General features: G+C 40.3%; 2 protein-coding genes across 2 annotated transcripts in view; one reads left to right on the top strand and one right to left on the bottom strand.

The window, feature by feature from the left end:
- Positions 1–557: 557 nt before the first annotated feature.
- On the bottom strand, positions 558–4,204 carry PDE12 (phosphodiesterase 12). The gene is made up of 3 exons (XM_009954304.2): positions 2,945–4,204; positions 1,771–1,849; positions 558–1,028 (listed from the first exon to the last, which is right to left on the bottom strand). The coding sequence occupies exons 1-3, from the start codon at positions 4,202–4,204 to the stop codon at positions 586–588; spliced, it is 1,782 nt and encodes a 593-aa protein (XP_009952606.2). The 3' UTR covers positions 558–585.
- Positions 4,205–7,121: 2,917 nt separating this feature from the next.
- DNAH12 (dynein axonemal heavy chain 12) overlaps positions 7,122–23,690 on the top strand; it is a 53,277-nt gene continuing 36,708 nt past the window's right edge. The window contains 19 exon segments of the mRNA XM_086470652.1: positions 7,122–7,142; positions 7,627–7,790; positions 9,978–10,068; positions 10,353–10,379; positions 11,291–11,480; positions 12,783–12,871; positions 14,449–14,643; positions 15,303–15,424; positions 15,556–15,838; positions 16,463–16,582; positions 16,971–17,038; positions 17,040–17,125; positions 17,359–17,531; positions 19,014–19,166; positions 19,582–19,821; positions 20,834–21,079; positions 21,373–21,492; positions 22,203–22,312; positions 23,199–23,376. Of these exon segments, the coding sequence (XP_086326778.1) occupies positions 7,122–7,142; positions 7,627–7,790; positions 9,978–10,068; positions 10,353–10,379; positions 11,291–11,480; positions 12,783–12,871; positions 14,449–14,643; positions 15,303–15,424; positions 15,556–15,838; positions 16,463–16,582; positions 16,971–17,038; positions 17,040–17,125; positions 17,359–17,531; positions 19,014–19,166; positions 19,582–19,821; positions 20,834–21,079; positions 21,373–21,492; positions 22,203–22,312; positions 23,199–23,376 (2,676 nt within the window).

Below are 23,690 nucleotides of genomic sequence, written 5' to 3'. Positions count from 1 at the left end.
TGACAGAAAGTCTATTCACTGATAATTAAAGGACATGTTTTCAGAAGGTAATGGGTACAAGCACATTGTTCATGCTGCTTACTGGAAAACTGGGACACAGTAATGGTAAGTGAACAAGACAATTTCTGAACTTTTTAAAAAAAATTTTCTTGTCATGACAGTAATTACAATGAGATTGAATCTACTAAATCCATTTGTTTTCAGGTTCTGCATTTGGTTCTGAGTTATACAGGCTTCAGTTTGTACACTGTCTTAGAAATCAGATTAAATTAACGTCTCTTTTTAACAAAATAATTCTCAATCCTTTAAAAACACCAATAAAAAGGTATATGACAATCCAATTTTCAACATCCTCTGTCTTAAATGTATTTCTCCTATTAGCATACAAAAAGGGAAGGGAAAAGTCATGCAAATATTCTGAACAGTGTGATAATATTCAGTAGAACCATTAAACACATGAACTTTTCAGTAATCGTTCTGACTTTCCTTTTCAGTATCATACAAGCCAGGGTGTAACCTCAGTTCCCCAGCAGTGAATTAAATTTCTAGTTTGAAAACCCCCAAAAGCACCATGCAAGAGCTAATTTATTTCCACTTCAAGTCACATATTAGTGCTATATGATCCGAAGGATGTGAAACACTTGGCAAAGCCTGATGGGTTGTTACTTCTTCGTGACTTGGCAATGGAATGACCTGTTCAACCTCTAGAGCATTTCTGTCAATGAAAATGTAGTCCAGACATCCGTGAAACCCACCAACATAGTTTGTATAAGCAGGTTCTCCGCAAGCACTTAGCAGTTCGAAAGGATGGCTTAGCAACATATTGCACCTTTCTTCTTCGCCATTCGAGAGCCAGTCTTCATGATCTTCAGCAATGCCACCACTGCTAATAAAACTGTAAGTTCCAGATGATGGTGTACTATTAAAATCTCCACAGAATATGACTGGTATACTAGGATACAAGTCACATGCTACGTGCCTGATGTGAGACAACGCTACACCAATTTGGATGAGACGGATGTTCCCACCTAAGAATATAAAAACATACTACTTGAAATACTTCACAGCAGCATTGGAAGAATTTTCCAAGTTACTCATTTAATCAGATCTCATGTGTAGCTCTCAAACAGCAACCTCATTTTAAATTTTCTGTGCGCTATGTTTTAGAACCATTTTCACAAATAAAGAAGCCTTTGACATTTGTGACCAAGTTTTAGAGGCAGACAGCATTTTAAATTCACACATGCAAGAACTCTGAACCTTAAACACCCATATATGAGCAGCTTTCCATTTTGTGGCAACCATCCTAATAATGTTCCTGAAAGGCGCAGAACCAAAAAAAAATAATTCAAGAGAGGAGAATTTCTTCTAAATGCTTTTGTAGCCCAATCTAGTTGCCCTCCTGGCAGTACCCTAAATACAGCTCCTTCAGGTACAACAGGACTGGGAAGCCATGAGCACACACAAAGCTATCTATATTTCATGGTCTACTCTTCGGGTGAATTGTGTGTAACATGACTTGCCCTGCTTTCATTGTAGTCTACTGACTTCCAGGAAGACTAGAACAATCACACTCTAAAGAAAATATATAAACAAACCGACCTAGCAGGCTGGCTTGATTCATCTACATAAGAAGCAAGGCAGGAAACTCTCAGTTCCAGAAGAAAAGGGTATAGCTGCAAAAGAATAGGGGGAATTCTGTTCTCCCTAGGAAGGACAAAAACCTTTACAAACCCAGTTATCCTACATACAGGAACGTGACAAAATTACCTTTTGGGTGCCAGTATAGGTGGGTATTAGCTACACAAATCTTCCTGGAAGGATCAGTCGTAGACTGAAGAACTGAAACCTTCAAGAAAAAAAGCAATTTTTGATTAAGGCTTAAATAGAGATGTTATGTGTGTTAACAAATGCAATAGTTAGCTTATGCTTTTATGACAATCCAGTTCAAAGAATCTGATGCTTATAACTAATGAACAGTACAGCTCCTAAGTTGAGTCTATTTAGAGTCTACAAGGTCTGGGTATCAGCCAATATATTAACCTCTACATCCAGGTATTTGACAAATGTTCTTTTGTCTGTAAATGTCTGGTTTGGCTGTATTTTTTCCTTCAATCCATTTCATATTTTTTCATAAGATGTTGCTAATGCTGTACCATTCTTAACTTTTATTTTCTATTCTCCCACCTCTGCAACAGAATTGGAGTGCTATCTCTGGTTTTAGCAAGCAAACTGTAGCATTGCACAGCTGTTAAATTGAACGTAAATTTAGAGGTGATTTCAGTTATCAAGGAAAGCTTGTTAGTCCTACTTAGTCCATGAGTGGGAAACTTTTACCAATGAGCGTTTCTGAAATTCCTGACAGACCTGTATCTTACACATTCATACTTACAGCATAGCTCTCTGCTGGCAGACCCACTGGCATCAACAAGCTCACAGACCTGTCCAACCTTATTTCCCTCTCTACTGTCATTTTCTAAAATGGAATTACTAAAGCAAGCTAAATTAACTTAAATCTCATTTAGAACTGATTTACAAGATTTAAGTTTTATGAAATACATATTCAGACACACAAAAGTAGCGAAAAACTTGGCAGCCAATACCACCAACCAGGAACTGATGACACCTGTCTCAGTATCTCAACGTCTGTCTTCACCTTAAAACAAAGGAAATAATTGTGCCTTTTTTACTAAATTTTGGTAATTCCCTGTGTCCAGTTCAGTACAGTCTCAATGTTTTGTTCTTGTTCCTAATTTGCTCTTCTGCTCTTTTCCTTACCCTAGCTAACAGGGAACGTACCGCTGTTCCATATTTCAGATAGTTAATCCCTCACCTCCCTTCTCCTGTGGTTTTGACACTCAACAAAACAAGCTTGTGTGCACCTGCCTGGGGGCAGTGGGAAGAGCAGAGGGGCAAGAGCAAGAATGCACGTAAAAGCTGGTACCTGCAGCACAGAGGACCTCTGCAGCACCTTCTCCTGCACCAAGGGGTACTTGGCCAGCTTATCACATAACTCCTTGTGTAGTGGGTCTGAGAGCAGGGCTTCGCTGAAAGCTATGTCATGCTGGCTAAGGAGGCTGAACTTGTCCCTGCGGTAGAAAGTGGCCAGGCCTTCGTGCTGCTTCTCCTTCATCCTGAAGAGCCCTTCAAGTCCAAAAGCATCTAGGGCTGGAACCAAGCTGTCCACGAAGACGGACTTATCCACTTCTTGCAAGCAGACGAGGTCGGCGCTGTAGCCCGCCAGCTCCTTCTTGAGGAGGTTCTGCCGGTAGTCGAGCTCCAGGGCGTAGGGAGCGCAGTAGGGGTACAGCACAGTGCGGGAAAACTCCGTCTGGGCGTAGGTGTCGGCCAGGATGTTGTAGGAGACGGCGCGGACGGATCCCTCGCCGCAGACCTTCTTGGTGTAGAGGTGCCGGGAGTCGAAGGTGCAGGCGCCGGGGCCGGCCTCCACGGGGCCGCAGCTCTCCACCTCCAGGGGCGGCCCGTAGCGCTGCGCCCCGTCCCCGGGCGTGCACCGCAGCTTCAGCCGCAGCCCCACCAGCGCGTTGGAGGGCGTGAAGACGCGCTCGGCGGCCGCCTCCACCCAGGCCGGGCCGTCGCCGCCCGCCGCCGCCACCCCCTCCTCACCGCCGGCGGCGGGCCGCTGCTCGCGGTACCAGCGGAAGAGGCAGTGCTGCGGAGCGGCGAACTCGGCGCTCACCTTGGGGCACACGGGGAAGCCGGCCAGAAGCGAGCGCGGCAGCTGGAGCTCGGTGAGCGCCGGCGGGTTGCGCTCCACGCGATACTGCGCCTCCCCGATCTGCAGCACGGCGCCGTCCTGCCAGGCCGCCGCGTTGGGCACCTCCTCAGCCACCGCCTCCCCGTCGCGGGAGAAGAGCCGCACGGCCGGCGCCACCGCCGCAGCCTCCCCCGCCGCGCCGCCCTCCGCCCGCGCCTTCTTGCTCTTCTTCGCCGCCTTGGCGTGGCCCTTGGCGGCGTTGGTGGCGATGCGGGCCAGCGCCCGGCCCAGCGGCTCCGCCTGGTCCCGTTGCATGTGCTTGGCGCTGCCGTCGGGGAGCACGAACCGCAGGCTCAGCTTGGGCTCGGAGGGCACGCACCGCACCACGGCCCGCTCCATGGCGCCGGGTAGGCGGCCGCCACCGGCGGGGCAGGCGGCGGGCGAGCCGCGGAGCCTCCCGAGGGCGGAGCGCAGCCAGCGCCACATGGAGCCGGCGCCGCGCCTCGCCCGCTTCCGAGAGGCGCGCCCGGAAACGACGAGCCGCGCGCGACCCTGGCGGGGCGGGGCGGCGCTCCTAACTGTCGCTGCTCGCGCGCGGCGCCGTCTCAGCGCGGGCGGGAGCGCTGGTGGCTCGCCGTGAGGGCCGGGCTGCCCAGCCCCTGCTGTGAGGGGCTCCTCGCTCCCGTGTGGGCTTGGCCCCTGTCTCGGCCATTCGCCCCCCGCACGGTGTAGGTGAGGCAGCCAGGAGAAACGGCGGGGCTTGTTTCCTCCGCAGCGAAATCCCGGCCCCTCAGGGGAGCTTCCTTGGCGGCCCGAAAACGGGGCTGGCTTCCCACGTGAACGTGCAGAGGGGTTCAAACTGCTTGTGGATAAATCTCGTGACACCGAGGGTTTGGGTTTGTTTTCTGTTTGTGAGAAAGCCTTTCGCATCTGGATCGAGGCTTCAGGCTGAATAGTCCTGGGCTGCGCGGAGAGTGCCCGGGACTTCAAAAAACGGATCGAAAATTGTCTCCGGCTGTTCCTGCAGCCTCCGCTCGTGGGGCTCTGCCCGCACGAAATGAGGATTTTAAGGCCTCTTTGTCAAATGTGGGCGAGTGGGTAGTAAATCTCTGGATTTTTTTAAATTTTCCATTTATAGTTTTACAAAACGCAGACGCCTAGCAACAGCTCTCTGATGCGTGAGGGTAATTGCAATTTCTTACGCGTTCTTGTTGTGATCGGGAACAAGAAGGCTTTTATCTGCTTTCTGCAGGCAGAACGCTGGAGCGAACAGACTCACTGACTTGCTTAGGCTGTCAGTGGCAGACTAGGAAATTTAAGGTAAGATTTTTCCAAGTCTGCTACTTCTCCCCGCCCCCGGGAGGTTATCAGTAGTCTGGTATTGTACAAGGGCTACGGACGCCCTTTCCGTGATACAGAGGCGCTGAATGAGCGTCCTACTTTGGGCAGGTGACCCTTGTTCAGGGCAGGGACCTAGGCAGGCACAACTCCCCTCTCTTCGCAGGGCAGAAGTCAGCTGTGAAGGCAGAAGGGGTTAAAGGTCTGGCCCCGAAATGAAGGCTCTGTCCCGAGCCTCCGGGGAGCCGAGCGGGGCCGCGGCGGCTGGGGCTGGGGCGCTGCCCGCCCCGCTGAGGCGCCCTGGGACCCGCGGGGCGGATCTGCCGCCTCAGGTGGCGCCAGGGAAGGTGGGCGGCGCTGGGGCCGCGGGCGGGCGCGCCCGTCCCGGCAGAGCCACCGGGGAGACCCGCTCGCCCGAGCCCGGAGTCCCGCACGGCTCCGCCTCGCCCCTCCCGCCCGCGGCTCCTTGGCGACCGCGTCGTTGTCTGGAGCCGCCTTCGCGCCGGCGCCCCCTCGGGACGGCGGCACCGGGAGAGGTGAGGGCAGCGCGGGCGGCCCTCCGTGGGGCTGGGGCGGTGGCGGGGTTGGGGCTGCTCTTCCCCAACAGCCACAGGGCCCTATCCCCGGGACGGCTGGGCGGGGGGAGCGCCAGGAGACCGTAACGCCGGCTCGGCTCTCTTTAGCTGAGCTTTCATTTCTTTCGATGCCTCCGCCACATCGTTTTAATTCATTTCTAGGACGTACCGCTGATTGAGGTTGCAGCTTTGGCTCCCTTGTGAGAACCTGCTGCAATGCTCTTGTGAGTTTGTGCATTGTGTTTCCGGGGCAACCCTGCCGTCAGTCTTTTGGGATAGTCATGAATGAACCTAAGCCCAGTCACACGACAGGGTTTTTTCTTTATTTTCCTTCTTTTTTTTTCCCTATCGTTCTGTCTTTATACGAGGCGATTATTGAACTTTGGTTGCTACGTATGTTTAACCTCGGTTGCCCAATTATCTGTTCCACATCTTCATCCCACCCCCAGACTAGGATTCTTATTTCAAACCCATACCTCCACTTTCCTGTTGCAGAGCCCAACTACCGACAGCTGTGGTCATAACCAAAACTCCCATCTCCTTATCTCGAATCCCATATCCACCCAACCAAATTATAAGCCTTCTTTTCGTTTGAATCTGTGTCCACAAGCCAGGATTTAGCCACAACCCCTCAGCCACATTAACACCTTATTTGCCTCTTTTGTTTTAGTAATCTCAGTTTAGTTTCTGCTCAATTTAGCCTTGCTTTTGAAGATGCACACCTTGGCATACTGTAAGTGAGTATTATCTAGAGAGCCCAGACTTGCTGCACCTTAAAGGAGTAAAGTAGTCAAACACCTGCTTGGTATTTGCAGAGGCACTTGTTCTGGTAGCTCGGACAGAGCTACCAGACAGGCAGTTGAAATGGAGTTGTGCCCAGCTCTGCCTTAGGTAAATACATAAAACTCTATCACTAAGGGCTATTGATGGAATATATGTTTATGCAAGGCTCAAGCAGCCAGCTGAGTTCACCACAAGACTTTCAGCACCATAAAATTATTTCTGAATAGTCTCCAATTTTACACTGCTTTTTACAAGATGATCATGCAGTTTTTTAACCTTCCCATGTATGGAATAAAACTTTTCATGATTACTTTGCACGTAGAAAATAAGTTTGGTTCTTTTTTTCCATGAGAAACATGAAAAGAAGGATAGGGTGCTAGTTTGGTATTAATGCTCTCTTGGTAATTTTCTGCACTTGGTCTCTCTTTAACAGTGATGTAGTGTCTAAAGAATAACTTTCTCATCATTTTGCTCCCATTTGTTTGATGTTGTGGTGAAGCTATGTCTATGTTGATGTCATTATGATTTTGTTGCTTTTCCTTTAAAGACTGCCTCTCACTTCAGTAGAATTCTAGGATCTCATATTTGAAAGTTTACTACAGCTTTATCTTCACAGTGATACCAAACATCAAAGACGCTCTTGGGCATTTTCTTTCCTCAGAACTTCAGAGGCCACCCTTGTCTGAATTTGTTCCATGTTGTCCAGCATGGGTGGACTTCACGAGGCAGTAACCTTTTGTTAGTGACCAGACAAGAAGGGAGCAGGCAGTCACCTACTGAAGCCACAGGAACAGCAACGCTGTCTCAGGCCCCATCAGAACAGGGCCAGTCTGGTGCAGGCTGCCGGGGGGTCAGTAGGCTGCTTTTCTGGGGCCTTCTGTGCTGTGTGCAGCTGGTGGATTAGCACTTAAAGAGATTTGTGATAAACTTCACTTCTATGCAATGTGCGAATCTTGAGTTGATAGAAATGTACCATCATTTTTTACTACCACACACTCTGTATGTATGCACTTTCCATTGAACTTTGCTATTTTGGTATAACAGTATTTTTCTGTTTTCTGAAAGCTAAACTTTCATACCTAGATTGTGGAAATCCCTGAGGCTACCTCATTTTATGTCTTGCGTACATTCAACTTAATACATGCATCTGTTAAACTGCATTCTGGACAGGATTAATTGTATTCTAGAATATTGGTTTTGTTATGGTTTTAGATGCCACACTTGGGTGGAGCACCTTCCAAGAAAAAGACACTGAGAACTTCGTTTCTTCCCACTGTTTTACCTTCGTCAGTCACATCTGACGTGTCACCATTACAGAACAAACTGTTGACATACCGAAGATGCAACGAACAGCAAAAGATGCTTAATCAGTTACTGTGAGTTTCATGTAATTCAAGGGATGTTGAAGTTCAAATGAAAGAAACATTGCGTGTTTGACATCTGAGAAATAATGATGGTCCTTGTTAATTTTAGAGGTTTTTAATGTCACTATTGCAATGCTGAACAGTTTTCATCTAAAATCATTAATAATAGAAGAACATTTGATGGAATCTCTGGTTTTTCTTTTATAGTACCCAAAATCTGCTTGAGATATGTTTGTTGGGGTGAGTTGTGAGGAGAAAGGGACCTTCGCATTTTGAATGTTGTTTATGATAGACTAAAAGAAAATTCTTTATGAAAAGCTTTTTCAAAGAGAGTTTCAAAGTCTGGATTACTTGCTTGCTTTTGTGTGAATGATCCAAACACGGCTCTACTTCTAGCAGGCTTCTTTGTCACTACCTTAATGCATTTGCTACTGAGCTTAGTGATCTGTGTCGCTGCCAGAAAGGCACAGCTGCCAAGATGATTGGTAAATTCACATAAAATTGTCTTTCAAGATTTTCATTTGCAAAGAAGGAAAAAGCTGCTTTCATGTAGTTGTTTTAGGTCTTGTAGGAAATTAGGTTATTTTATTTTATGTTATTATTTTGATAGAAATTTATTCTTGGAATACCTACATTATTTTCAGGAACTTACTGAAGAGTCCCTGGAGATGTTGATTATCTTGACATAAATATGACTGGATTATGTAAGCTAAGGTTGCATTGTTTATAGTAGTATTATGAAATATGCAGCAACTGGCATTTTCATGCAAAAGATTAAAAAGATAAGGAAATCTAATGATTTGATAGGGTTAAGAAGCACAGAAAAAAAATGTTTCGGCCTTCAGAAGAAGAAATGGAAATTAAAGACCAACATGCAGTCTTAAACCATTTTAAGTGTTGTCATGGATATCAATGATTTTGTTTTTGTTGGTGTGTGTTTTTAGTAATTCCATTTGTTGTGACTAGATTTGGTGACAGTAACCAGTTGCTTAACTAATTCCTATGCAATTGATGTTCCACTTCAGTGGCTAAATTTTTAAGTGGCCAAGTATTACAGGTGGTTTTCTCTCAAAAGATACTTGTATGTGTCCCAAATTGTTGGCTTCACTGGAGCTAGGTAGTGGTATGAAACTAAGTTGCAGGATCAAAGTCTGAGAAGAGTTGATCACAGAATGGAATCTGATTTGTGCCAAAGTAAGTGAGAGGGGGATTGCCTTTTTTTTTTTTTTTTTTTTTTTTTAATTTAATAATGGTAGTGACAATCAGTTATAGAAAACAATCTATATAAAAGTTAAAAATAGAGAAAGATATTTTCTTTCTTTTAATAGTTTAAAGGCTGTTATAATCCAGATCTAACAAACAAGAAGTCTTTTAATCGTAGCTCTTGGAGAGTAAAACCTGACCTTTCAATGACACCTGCAGTAGCAGAGGGCAGCTTTTAGAAGGCAGGTGGTCAGTATGCTGAAAATGTCAACTATATTGCAGTGGTAACTTGCTGTGCAGTTAGATGACTGCTGATCAGCCATCTGACAAACAGTGAATGTTCTGCTGGAACATCGATTCAGTTACAGTTTTGTATAAAGTGAACTGTCTTTTAAATAAGGTCCCATGAAGTAATGATTTGAGAGTATGTGTGAAATTGGCAGTCTAACTTCCAGTTGGGAGTTTTTAGCTGAGTTGTATTGAGATAAGGCTGAAATACTTTTTGCAAGGTATGTACAGACTGTATCCCAAAAGGGTGGACTGAAATGTTTTAATGTGTAAGGTCAGCAGGACACACCAACATTAACCGTTTAAAGTTTTCTGATAGTTGTTTAGCAATTTATAACCACAGGCAGTAAAAAAGAGCTGGTCTTAAACAGCTTTATGAGCTTTGTTCTGCACTTGTTTTCTTTTTCTTTTTCTTTTTTTTTTTTTTTTTTTCATAATACAGTTGGTCAAAGTATGTTGCAGTGAGATACAATCCTAACAGGAGCACTGGGCAATTGGATGAGGTGAATCAAGGCATGTATATATTGTGATTCAAGATAATGTGGCTCTTTCTATGAGAGAAGACAGTATGCAAAGGCAGCCTTACTTTTTAGTGATCAAAGAGTTGTTAAACATGAAAAAACAGGTTGCATGGATTAAAATGCTAGCATTATTTTTAATACATTATTTATTATTTCTCTGCACTTCTGACTCTATGTTTTACTTTAGAATTGATCGAGCTTTAAAAGTCTGTCACGTATCCATGGAAGAACAATATCACAGGGATCCTGTACCTCCTATCCCAGAACTGCCTTCCACTGTGAGGAAGTATTTCCTTAATATTTTGTCTGTTGCTTGTTTTTGTTCTTTGGCATTGGGGCATTTATGCCTCTTGCTGCTTAGTATTTACTTAAAGATACTTATCTCAGCCCTTAGTAATTAATAAATGTATTTATAAGCTCAAGGAGTCCCATTGAAACTGATACCTGTATATCTACAGAATAAAGTCTTTATTTAGGAATAATATTTGTTAAATTTTATACTTTTCAATTTTTTGTTTATTTGTTCTCAATATATTACGCTTCTCTGTTCCTTTTTATACAGATGAACAGTGAGCAAAAACAACAAAGAGTGAGTTATATTTCTCCTCCTGCTTTTTTCAGTCTTTATTCAGATCGATTATGTTATGGGGAACTAGTGGTAGTTAAACAGGAAAAGCTGTTTCAGTAGTCATGTTGGGGAAAAATGGAATACGAAGCAAAATAGGAATCTTTTCTTGTGGGCCAATAGAAGGAAAGTATTTTTCTATTACAGAAAGTATGTGCATCAGAATTTTAAGTTTTGATCTAAACCTTAGTTAAAGATCATTACTTAGAAAAGATTCTAACAGGCTTCAGGATTTTTTCAGTCAGGGTCATAGATTGTACTTTAGCCTGTACAAAAAGCAGTCTTTGACATTGTTCACCTGATTTGAAGAACACATACAAATCCTGGAATTTGCATGTAGCTTTTAAAATAAGACTTTATCTTTGAGATCTGCTTTAAACTCAAATTGGCATTCAAATACTTACATTAAGTAGCTTAAGGGAACATGTAGCCTGTGTTAGGTAAACTCATTCTGAAGACTATAGATTTTCAGATCCCTTTTTGTTTTGTAACAAAGCTATCACTCAAAAGCATATATACCTATTTCTTTGGCCAAAAAACACACCTGTTTGTGCATACTTTTTGCCCGATAAATATTTTTCCAATAACAGGAACCTTGAACCGTTTTATTGTCAGTCATAAACTTCAGCAGAGAACCAGGGAAGGTGCCATACTAAAAATTCCAATATTTTTTGTTTAAGCATTGAGACAGGGAGACCACTTTACCAACCAGAGTGGTTTTTAGCGTACTAGTCAGTGAATATGGAAAAGATCAGATTATGTTGCCTACCCTTAAGTATAAGAAGTAGTGAATAAAAAGAGACTTAATTGTCAAGCCTAACACAAAAATATTTACATAGCCAATGATTAGACCTCTGACAATATTGTCTTTTCAGACAAACTATCTCTTTATGAAGAAGTGTGTGCAAAGCAATCCGGTGGTTCCCATTCAGCAGCAGTGGCTAATGTCCGTGCTCACACTGGTGCCACAGTCACTGATGGAAGGCAAGGATAGAGAGCTGTTAGCTGAAAAGCTTTTAGGGGAGGTAAAAAGGGATTATGAAATGAGCATGAGAAGGTGTGTGGGTAAGTACCAGAAACTACACGGTACTAATATTAATATATTAATGTGTGTATATATATATTATAAGCTGTTACATATTGTCCCAGTGAAAATAATTTTTCTAGATTGTTTTTTCAGCCAGGCGTGATCTTTGTAATTAACTACTGATTTCTCTTTTCTGCCTCACCAAGTGTGTATTGAGTGTAATGTTTAAGGCAAAACTTGCTGATTTTATTTGGACTAGCAAGAAGTTAACCAGCTGAAAGAATAGTTCAAGCAAAGACAAAGGCAGCTGTAGACTTCATGAGAAAAAGGTTGACTGCTGATGACCTTGTTTCATTAAGTCTTTAACCTGTTTAGTTAATTTGATGCAAGAACATATCACTTTTTTACTAAAGAATGTAGAAACTTCTTATGTACTAGTCATTGGGTTTTTTTGCCTCTTCAGGAACAGCAGCTTTTTTTAAGCTGTTCGCCCACAAGCACATCCATAAGTTTTCTGATGCCACATTCTGTGCATGAGGAAGCTCACAATAAAAATCTGCAAAGACAGTTAGCTGTTTTCAGATATCATTCATTCAACTCACTTTGATTTTTTAACTTTTTTAAAAGAGCCATGAACTGGAATTTTGAAAAAGTATTCCGTTGAAATAATGTATTAATGTTGTTTATAGTATCTGAAATTGAGCCAAATTTTGTCAATATTTTAGTGAATGACTGATCTTTTTAAAAATGCAGATTAAACCCCTCCCAGTTTAACATGGAACTAACTTCTTCATAATGTCATCAGTGGGATAATTATAGTAACCCACTATAATTATATTAAACAAAATTGCCATAAATACTTAGAATCATAGAATATCTCAAGTAGGATCCCCCATAAGGATCATCAAGTCCAGTTCCCTGCTCCTCGCAGGGCTACCTAAAACTGAATCGTATGACTAAAAACATTGTCCAGATGCTTCTTGAACTCTGACAGGCTTGGTGCCATGACTGCTTCCCTGGGGAGCCTGTTCGGGTGACTGATCATCCTCTCAGTGAAGAAATTACTTAAAGTACTTAATTATTTAAACACTAGTCTGTCTGAAAACCTTCATGAATAGGGGACAGAATTGGAATTAAACCACCTGAATCTGTATAGACACTTAGCAGAAGCTGTGATTTTGAGTTACCTTTGGGAGAATGTGTTTTGAAGACTTGGGTGATGCAGTTACCTTTCCATCCTACTATGTGCTTGGTGCAACCTGGAGAAAGACTGAGGAAGTATAGTGCCTTTTGAATATGGCTTCATTTTCTTCAAGTGTCTTTTTTTTTTTTTTCCCTAGTGCAAAATGTTCTTATTAAACCAGACATAAAAGGACTTGAAGATGAAGAGGAGGCACTTGTGCCTTTATCACCTCTGTGCGTGGATGAAGTTACCAAATAACCCACTGGCAAAACGCAGATGCATGAGTGAAACTCTCGTTGAGCTAAATGAACAGAGTTATGGCACAATATTAAATCTGGAGTCCCTTAATGAGACTTTTTTTTTTCTGTCTGTAGAGGATCTTACATTTGACCATCTTCTATCTGAGTGCTTTACAAAGTTTTAGCACTGACAGTGTTTTATTACTTTTGTGACAGTTACATAGAGTAGCACTAATGACTGCAAATGAAACTTCTGGCTCTGAGTGCCTGGACGCTGAAGTCATATTGCAGCTACCTCTTGAAGTGTGTGTCTCTGGGGCAGTTTACTGGCAGACAGCAGCGTTGTACAGTACCTTAACATGCTAAAACTGCATCTAATGCTAAGGTTTCATATGACTTTGGTGTTATGAGGTGAAACCTTGAGCCTGCAAGAAAGGCATTATGCTCTGCCAAAATAGAAGAGGATTTCAGGTTGACAGAATATAATTCTCTGAATTGCACAATTTGCTGAAGGACCAGAATGTGTGACATTTAAATATCAATGATAAATACTTCCTATTAGCTGGTGGTAGGGTTAGAAGTTTGCATTGAAAGAGCTTCAGGAGGAGCAGTGATCTGAAAATACTCTGGAGTAGAAAACACGGTTGATCAGACAGATCTTTGTGGCTTCCACTGCATCCTATTGCAGATATGTGTATGCCACTTAAATAACTATTTGTATTAGGGAACAAGCTTTTCAATACTACTTTTTATATGTAAGAATGAGCTCTTCACTTTTGTTTCTTTAGTTTGTTAGTAAGAACACTTAGTGATGTTTTGGCCTTAAATTTTGAACTATAGTGGTTTTGTCTGGGCAAGGAAACTTCTTGAGGGCTGGGAGAAGGTTTTTTCATCAGGCCTCTGAACAATGATGGGATTGCTTCACACCAGCTATTGTGTTTCCAGGGCTAGACCAGCCTTTGTGGTGCTGACACCATGACTATTGACAGGAGAGAAGCTGGTGAAATTGCTTGGCAGTTACCCTCCCTAGTTATTTGCTGGTTTATGTAGGAAATCTTCATGTTCAAGCAGGTTCAGTGGACATGGGTAGTATTTACCCTTTATGGGCAGCCTCTCCAGCCTCTTCTAGAGATACCTGCTATTGTCCGCTTTAGGGACAGGATACTGGGCTGGCTGGGTCTCTCCTGTGATCTAGCGTGGCCTTTCTGGTATTCTTGCATCCCTGTTGTTATTCAGCTGCAAATCAAGAGCTCCTTGTTGTGGGGAGATGAAATAGAATTTGTCACTGGTAGCTTCCTGGGTATTACTTAACGGTTAAGTTGTTAAAAGATCATAGCACTAAAGATGTAACTGCATTTTGGAAAATTAATTTCCAGGTAAGTTAAACTTCCTGAACTCCTTTGGCCATCTGTGTGTGTGAAAGAACCTAAATACTCCTAAATATTTTTCTTTTATTTATTGCTAGATGTTTTTATTTTCTCTTTGGGAACTAGTGTACCCCAGTGTCTGCCTTTCCTGTATTTATTCTCTCTAACATTGTTTGTTTGGAAATATTAAGGTAACATTCTTTAAATATTTATTAAGGAATGGGAAAATCGCTTAATTCGAATTCAGGAGGTTATTGATGAATGGCTGAAAGTGCAAGCACAGTGGCTTTATTTGGAACCTATTTTTTCTTCTGAGGATATTATGCAAGAGATGCCAGAAGAGGGGCATCTCTTTCAGACTGTGGATAGATACTGGAGAGATATTATGAAGTCTTGTGCCAAAGACCCAAAGGTAAGAAAAATAGACGGGATTAAAAGGAAAGAGTAGCTTCTCTCTGGTGTTGCTTTTTTTTTTTTTTTTTTTGGTGAACGCTTTTGTTTTCAGAATATATACAATGAATACTACATTAGTTGCTGAGGCTTTCTAGGAACAAAACCATGTGGTACATTATTTGAATAACTTGTACTGTTTGAAGTATCTTGTTGGGGATAGCCTGACTGAGGAAGATGAAATTGGCCTTGACAACATCCCAGTATACCTGTGAGAAGATGAAAGAAGTGGATGAAGAATGTCATAAACAGGTTTGAGGAGGTGATAAGAGACTGAGCAAGAAGAGACTAAACAAGTGAATACCACAGAGCAGAAATTTGGCAAGAGAACAGTAGATGAAGTGGGAAATACAGTAAGAGCTCCAGCCAATCAGTATGCGAATAGAGGTGAATGGACAGAGGTCTTGAGCGAATCATTTTAGCAGCCTTAGTGCGTGAACCAGTGGACAGATAAGAAAGGTAATAAAAGGGTATGCTTTTTCTGCTGTGCCAGCTCAGCCATCTTGGCTTTTGTAACTTAATAAAGGCTGCCTTCTCACATATATTTTTTTGTTGGTGTCGGTCTCTACCGCGACAGTATTTTATTTATAACTTACAGTTTGCATGTGTGTGTTGTTACAGGTTCTTGTTGCTACTTCCTTGATAGGGTTATTGGAGAAGCTTCAGAACTGTAATGAGCTTCTTGACAAAATCATGAAAGGGCTTAATGCATATCTTGAGAAAAAACGTCTCTTCTTTCCCTGGTATGATGAGTTTTGGCTATTTAAAAAAGAAAGGTTCTGAATGTTTATTTTGTTGTTGAATAAGATTAGCCTTTAATGTAGCTTGATAATACAGTTGGCTTTGTTCTCTCTTTTTTCTAAATTTTTTTTAGCTTCTTTTTCTTGTCTAATGATGAAATGTTGGAGATCCTGTCAGAGACTAAGGATCCTCTCAGAGTTCAGACTCACTTGAAGAAGGGGTTTGAAGGCATTGCTAAGCTACATTTCCTTCCTAATTTGGATATTAAAGCAATGTATAGTTCTGAAGGCGAGTGTGTAGAACTGATTTCAACCATTTCTACTTCTGAAGCTCGAGGTGCAGTGGAGAAGTAGTTAATTCAAGTGGAAGATATTATGCTGAAGAGTATTCATGATGTTATTGCTAGATCAAGAATGGTATGGGTTTTGTAATAATTTAATAACTGTCGTACAAATAGATCTTTCTTTATTTTAAGGCTGTTTCTTGGCTTCCTAACATTCTTCCTGAACAGAAGAGTTGATGAAGTTATGGGGCCAGGACCAAGTTAACATGATGTGTTTTTATAGGCCGGTGAGATACGTAAGAGTTTAGTTTGAATAAGAATCAAGTAGTTTTCCTGTAACATTGGATGGATGAAAATTCTTTTAAAAGCTTGGCAGCAATACTGTGCCTATAGAATATATCACCTGACATAAATTATTCAGGTTTCTTTATTTAATTACAAGTTAAAAATACAACACTTGTAATATGATTGCTCCTTCTAAAAGAAAATCTTTAGTCAGAAAATGTTTCTTTGTATGAAGTTAGCAAGTTGTAAATATTTACATTAAATGGAAATTGCAAGAATCTTTAAAATTATTTGATAACAAATTGCTAACCTAAGGGGAAAACAGTGTTTAAAAGTTTGTGTGGACTTTGAAAATAGGAAAATAATATTTTTTACCAGAGAATATTAGTAAGATGACATTATATGCTTCTGTATTACAGTATGGTATGTATGTGCTGACACTGTATTTGTATACTGTATTTAAATCTTTCAGGCATATCTAGAGACTGAGAGAAAAAGATGGGTTCTGGAGTGGCCTGGACAAGTAGTATTGTGTGTCTCTCAAATGTTCTGGATAAGTGAGGTACATGACATTCTTTGCAGTGGACCAGAGGTACTTCGTAATGCATAATCTACTTTAAAAAACTTTATTACATTTCAGCTAATGTATTTAGCTTAATCAAATGTTTTTCTACAATCAGAATAAAATTTGAAAAAGGATCAGCGTGTGACTTTGATATACATGAATTCGTGTGCACTGATTTATACCTTTGATTCAGGTACTTGAATATTCTTGTTTAGAGCAAGCGTAGTTTAAAATGAGGCTTTGCAACATAAAGGCATAAATGTGAGTGAGAGAGAAGTTGATGCAAAAACATGACAATGTAAATGTAAAAGAATGTCTTAATAAGCAATCTCCATTAAGATATTTAGTCAACATGAAGTTTGGAACGCTTGAAACTGTCATGTAATCAGTTTCATAATTACCTTTTTTCTCCTAGTGTTTAAAGGATTATTATGATACACTTCAGCTTCAGCTTAATGATATTGTACAGCTGGTAAGAGGAAAACTCAAAGCAAACAAGGACTACTCTGGGTGCCCTGGTTACTCTTGATGTTCATGCTAGAGATATCCTCATGGAAATGATTGAAAGCGGTAATTATCTTTTAAACTCTTTTTCTTCACATCTGTCTTAATACATAGTTAATTAAAAATAGTTAACCAATCTGATTTTGCTGCCCAAAACACAACAGTATTAAGATATGTATGTGAGCATTTGGATGCGAGCATCAATATTAATAATTTCAAGCTGTTTAAATTTAAACATAATAGAAAATCCAGTTATCTAAAATGTCTTTTGTGATTGCTTTCAATTTTGTGTTTATCAGGCATACAGAGTGAAACAGACTTTCAGTGGCTTGCACAACTGCGATATTATTGAGAATTTGAGAACGTTCGTGTCTGTATCATTAATTGCAATGTAAAATATGCCTATGAATACCTTGGAAACTCAACACGCCTTGTCATTACTCCTCTTACAGACAGGTGTTACCGCAACTTGGTATGATTTTCCACCAGTGCTACTAAATAGTATATTTACTGTAGTATAGTATTTCTTACACTTCATTACAGCCATACTTTTAGGGTTTGCAGTTGCTGTCAGACTCTGCTATTTCTGTTAAAATGTGGTTTCTGAAGATTGTAATTTCTGTAGAATATTGAACGTGAAACTGATCTATAACAGCAAATCTAGACAGACTGCCAAGGTGACTGAAGCATTAGTGGATTGTTCTGTTGTGAATGTGTTTTTTAAAATACAGACAGAAAAAACACCCAATATTTTTATTGCTGTCTAGATTACAAGAACACAAAATCCTTTTTTGATATTCTGTGGTTGCTAAATAAAGTGGAGAAGGATTCACTTGTGATCATACTGTTCCTAAGACTAGTACAACAGTTTGGCAACTTATCAGTATCCCTCCTCTTGTTAGTGGTGTTTATTATTGTACTGATCTATCATCAACTAACTTGACAACTGAAAGTTACCAAAGTTGTCTCAGATATGGCTCTTCTGACTATCATTTACTGCAGTTCATTTGGCTGGATTGTGATTTGAAGTTTTGCTGTGCACCCATCCTCCTCTTGTTGTGAGATGGTGATTTTCATGCTGTGGAGACCTAATCAGAAGTTCCAGACTGTTTAAGAAAAAAGGTCTGAAAAGACCTGACTGATGCATCTGGAGATTATTCCTTTTGCCCTCTTCATAGCTTCATTTTTTATGGTATGGCTGTAGCTGATGTTTGGTGCCTATTTGTCAAAACATCAAGGTACATTGGTGTGAGAGGGCTATGCGGCTGTTAGTCTGTTTCTTTTTTAGGCTCACAGACCTTGAATCTCGAAGAAAGGCTGTTGTGAGCCTGGCACTCTGGCAAATGGAAGTATCATCCTTTGCCCACCAAGGTCTTAATACACTATTCCCAGTGCTTGTCAATATAGATGTGGCTCTGTAACTGTGGATTGGAAGCCAAATACATCTCAGTTTTTGTTTAGAGTTTGCAACTTTATTTTTTTTTTTCTGTCAGATTTTCCTCCTACTTCAGTGGCATATAGGAGAGAATATGGCATGATCAACGGAATACACATGCATCAAAGGTGGACAGTGTAGGAAAGAAAAGAGAAAAAAATATATTAAAGCAGAAATAGAGATAGAAAAGAGTAGCAACCAAGTAATTGCATCAAATTTAATTTGGAAGTTGTATCTAAGCAAGAACCAAAAGATGGGGTCCAATAAAGTCTGAGTAACTAGTCGTGATCACAATGATAATAAAAGTATAGACTCTCTGTTAGGGTCAAAATTAAATTCTCTTGTATATATTTCCAAGCCGTAAGTAAATTTCGAATGATTTTTTAATTAGTATAACCGTCCTTTTTGTGTTAGATTGTTTCATACAGCCATTGTATCTAGTGCAAATTAGTTTAACATTTTCATTGATTCATATGAATGAAGTACTAATAATTTCCATAACCTATTTCTGTTTCTTAGATTGCAGCCTTTTATTTAAACCTTGGTGGTGCCCCAGAGGGTCCAGCAGGTACAGGTAAAACAGAGACCACCAAAGATTTGGCTAAAGCTCTTGCTGTTCAGTGTGTTGTCTTCAGCTGCTCTGAGGGCCTTGATTACCTGGCAATGGGAAAGGTAAATAGAAAATAAATGTATGTTGTATTTTATTTTTTAGGATGAAAATTGTGGGGTCGCTACTTTGCAGAGACAGTTAAATAAATGCGGCACCTGTGGTCTGCTACCGTTGAACACTGTGTGCTGGTCTCTATATATGTTTCATTTTCTGTGCTGTATGAAATCCTATTAAGTTGCTAATGAAAACATGAAGGAAACAAGACTTCACAGGATCAGGATCTTCTGATTTAGCTTTCTGTAGAACAAAAAAAGACTTTGTTCTTCAGTACGTCATTGATCTTTGCTCTAAGCAGCCTTAGATATTATTATCATAATTGTATCTTTCATGTAATTAAATTCCAACATGATTCTCTTAGTTTCTTTTTAGTTTTCTAAGATTGTTAATGATATTATTGCTATCTTTCTTCATTTGCAGTTTTTCAAGGGTTTGCCTTCATCAGGTGCATGGGCATGTTTTGATGAATTCAATCGCATTGAACTGGAAGTACTGTGTGTTGTGGCACAGCAGATCCTTTGCATCCAGAGAGCCGTACAGATAACGCTAGAAACATTTGTTTTTGAAGGAACTGAACTGAAGCTTAACCCCAACTGTTTTGTAGTTATTACCATGAATCCAGGATACGCAGGACATTCTGAACTTCCAGATAATCTGAAGGTAAAATAATAAAACACGTGCTTCTTCTTAAGAACGAATTTTTTAAAAAAACTGAGGGACACATGTATTGCTGATATTAATTCAGACTGTACCACCTGGAATGTAAAGGTGTAATGCTGTAGCAAGTAAATAAGTACATGTCAGGCTGTAGGTGGATTATAAGATCTGGATGCTAACATTTTTAAGAAGGAAGAGTATTTTGGAAAATACGCTTTAAGAAAGTATTTTTATATTGCATTTATTGTAGTCTTATTTAAAAGATCTGTTAGCGAACTACACTTAATACATGTAATGAATTTACTTGGATTACCTGATGAAATAAAGTCTTTGAGATGATTGTTTTGACTTGATAATTAGCTGTTTCGTTAAGGAAGCTTGGCTTCGGTAAAGTGATCTGGAGCCTTTTGGAACAGCATCTGTTCCTTGAGACTCAGTGTGGCACAGAGCTACTGGGCCAGACTGCCAGTTGCCTCGGTGGGAACTATACTGTGAATGCTAACTTAGAGCAGTTAGTGCAGCATGAGGAGTAGACCAACTGCAGGTTACTTAAAGGAAATGCATTCTCTCCCCTGCCGTGTACCTCACCTTCCTTTGCTTGCTGCTGTGTTGGATGTATCAGTGTAAGGGGCAAACTGCATTCCTGAGACAGTGATAAGGGAAAAGAGCTGGAGAGACAGTATCTTTTCTGCACTAGGTTGTACATTGAGATAGATTTTGATGGCAGCTTGCTTACGTTAGCTTCCTAGTGAGTCATAAGCTGCAAACATTGATAACTCTTGTATTTCATTGGCTCCCAAATGTTCTGCAGGCCACTGCTTTCCAGTGCAACTGTTTTAAATCATCCACAGCTTACCTAATCATACTAAGCAGTACTTCATTTAAAATGCTGTTACTGTTTTCAGTTAGAAATGCTGTGGTGGGATGAATACTGATCCATCACCTGCAAAAGTTCTGAATTACTTTTATTCCTCAATTAATTATTTAAAGACATTTCTCTGGGTATGTATTTCAGGTTCTTTTCCGAACAGTAGCCATGATGGTTCCTAACTATGCTCTGATAGCAGTAATTTCGCTTTATTCATATGGATTTTTGAATGCTAAGTCACTACCAGTGAAGATAGTAATGACCTACAGGCTTTGTTCAGAACAGCTTTCCTCTCAGTATCACTATGACTATGGTATGTGAGCAGTTAAAGCTGTGTTGGTGGCTGCTGGGAATCTAAAATTGAAATTTCCCACAGAAGATGAAGATATATTGGTGAGTTCCTGAGGGAATAATTTTTAAGGAATTATACAGATGCATGCAGTTCTGAGTTCTCAAGGCAGCTCCACCGTGTCTTGTCACATTGCTGATCCATGGTTCTTAATTTGTGAAATAAAGATAATATGTGCTGTACTTTCCAGTGCTATGCTGATGATTGCACAGTTGTGCTTAACTAATTATCAAAGGCACCCTTTAATTCATCTTTATTACATGTGAGTTTTTAACTGCTGAACAGTTTATTCTGTATTTTTAATAAGAACAGTAAAATGTATATTTGTTTCCTCTAGCTTCTTAGATCAATTAAGGATGTGAATGAGCCCAAATTTTTGTCACATGATATACCTCTGTTCATGGGTATAACTAGTGATTTATTTCCTGGAATCAAGCTTCCCGATGCAAACTACAATGTAAGTACACTTGTAACTTTCCCTTGCTTGTAATCATTGTGGGCTTTTTGGTGGTGTTTTGTTCTTAACCAAGTATAATTAATACAGTAATTTGTGAGTTAATGCAAGATAAGGAAAATTGCTGAATATTTGCAATGAAACTTAGTACTAAAGAAAATTCCTGTATCTGTTTGGAGTATAATCCACAGCTGGGTTCCCTTACATTGTGTAAGGCATCCTACAGATCGGAAACTTTAGGATCGTTTGCTGACTACTTCTCTGATTTTTGGACATAATTAAGTGAGACTAAGCTTTCTGTTTGTATTTTCTTATGTTTATAGCAACAATTAAAGCATAGTTCCTTAGTAGAAGGATGGTTGGGAAGAATATGAGCATGTTGGAAAAGACAAAATGGATTCACTTTTTAAAAAATTCCTGTAAATACTAGAGTCTTGTTAAAAGCGTATTGTTCCAAAACACACTGTTGGTTTCCTGATGGTGATATGCCTTCTCCCCAGGATAAAAATTTTAGTTAACTCCTGTTCTAACATATGAAGCACAGAGGTGATTTTTTTTTTTTTCCAGGGATGTTTGTCATATTCTGATTAATAGTATCTCAGTTATTAATTAATTTGAAATCCTCATTGATGAGCATAAACTGTTCTACTGTAGTCCAAGGCAGTGATTTAAATTGTAGTGAAGATAAGATTATGATCTGGTTTTGATTTTAGGATTTTCTGGAATGTGCTGGTGAATGTTGCATTCAACATAATGTTCAACCTGTAAAAGCTTTTATAAAGAAAATGATACAAACATATGAAATTATGATTGTTAGACATGGGTAAGATTCTTATTACTGTTTCACAAGCTGTATTTGTTGTGGCTTTGGCTTATACTGTTGTGGTTATTTATGTCAAGTATAAAAGGTCTTAAGTGTGGCAAAAATGTTTCTATTTGTATTGGAACAGTTGGTCACCAATACTGCTTTTACATGTCCCAAAATTCTCATGGATCTGTATCTGGGGAATTGTACTACTCTTGATATGAGAAGTAGCCTCACTTGTATGATGATTTTGGGTGTGGATATCAGTATGGTGAAGACTTAGGACTGTAAGTTTGTCTATATTAAAATATTAGTTGTCAGACTTCTGCCATTTTACTCCTAGCTTTTACTACTGACTAACAACTGTATGGAGAAAATATATACACTCTGACTTCAGCCATACGATTGTTAATATTCAGCTCGCTATTTTTTTTCAGTGTGACATTGTTATAGTTGCATCTCTCTGCTGAGTGACTAAAAAGTTATTTTGAAATGCGGGCAAAGGTAGTTTAATGTTTGTGTGGTTTTAGTTTTTTTGTGTGTGTGTATAGTACATGTTCCTACTGTTTGTGTTCTTGCAGAAGTTTGTTATAAACCCTGTCTAGGCTGAAAATCAACTAGAAAGTAATCTTTGATTCAGCAAATAAATGCACTAGTGTGGTGGTGAATCTACGTTTTAGAGGACAACTTGTGTACAGTGGCTGTGCAATCAGATTGGCATGTGTAAATGAACTGCATTTGCCTAAATGATCTTTCATATATACAAACCGGATTTACTTGCTCTGCTTTTTGAAAATTAGCTTTAGGCGTATGAATGATGCTGTTGGCCTTCATGTGGCCTGTAAAAGTCTAAATTGCAAGACAAATTTATTAATAGCATTTATTTATTTATTTTTTCTAACAGCTTTATGCTGGTAGGGGAGTCTTTTTCTGGGAAGACCAAAGTTCTACACACGTTGGCAGATACACTGTCTCTTATGAAAAAGCGTCGTTATGGTGAAGAAGTAATTTTTAGAACTGTAAATCCAAAATCAGTCGCTATGGGTCAGCTTTTTGGTCAGTTTGATATGGTATCCCATGAGGTAATATATGCTTTTAAAATAGCATGTGGTAATTGCACACCTTCATCTGTTTCTTCCTCTCTCGCCTGCTGTGGGTTTCATGGGGTTTGTATGAGTGCACTTGTTGTAACTATGTTCTAAGTTCATCTTAACTCTTGGTGGTGTTCATGGTTGTTTTTAGGGGGCAGGAAAGGCAGTTTACAAGGCTTCTGCTTCTGGTTTCTAAGTCCCAATTCCAGACAGCATTTCTTCATCTGTTCCCTGGACTCCAGACAGTGATTATAGGGCTGTGCTATAAATTAAATTACTGGTTCGGTTTTAAGAAAAAAAGAAGC

This window comes from Leptosomus discolor, chromosome 9 (assembly GCF_034619465.1).
Source record: "Leptosomus discolor isolate bLepDis1 chromosome 9, bLepDis1.hap2, whole genome shotgun sequence".
Lineage (NCBI taxonomy): Eukaryota > Metazoa > Chordata > Aves > Leptosomiformes > Leptosomidae > Leptosomus > Leptosomus discolor.
Note: the sequence above shows the minus strand (reverse complement) of the source record. Positions and strands in the feature narration are given on the sequence as shown.

What these genes read in the sequence shown, in the direction of transcription:
- PDE12 (XM_009954304.2), bottom strand. Translation starts at nt 4,204, where the DNA reads ATGTGGCGCTGGCTGCGCTCCGCCCTCGGGAGGCTCCGCGGCTCGCCC. An exon ending in AGAGGTCCTCTGTGCTGCAG is followed by an intron (nt 1,850 to 2,944) that starts GTACCAGCTTTT and finishes TTTTTCTTGAAG; the next exon opens with GTTTCAGTTCTTCAGTCTAC. An exon ending in CCTATACTGGCACCCAAAAG is followed by an intron (nt 1,029 to 1,770) that starts GTAATTTTGTCA and finishes TTATATTCTTAG; the next exon opens with GTGGGAACATCCGTCTCATC.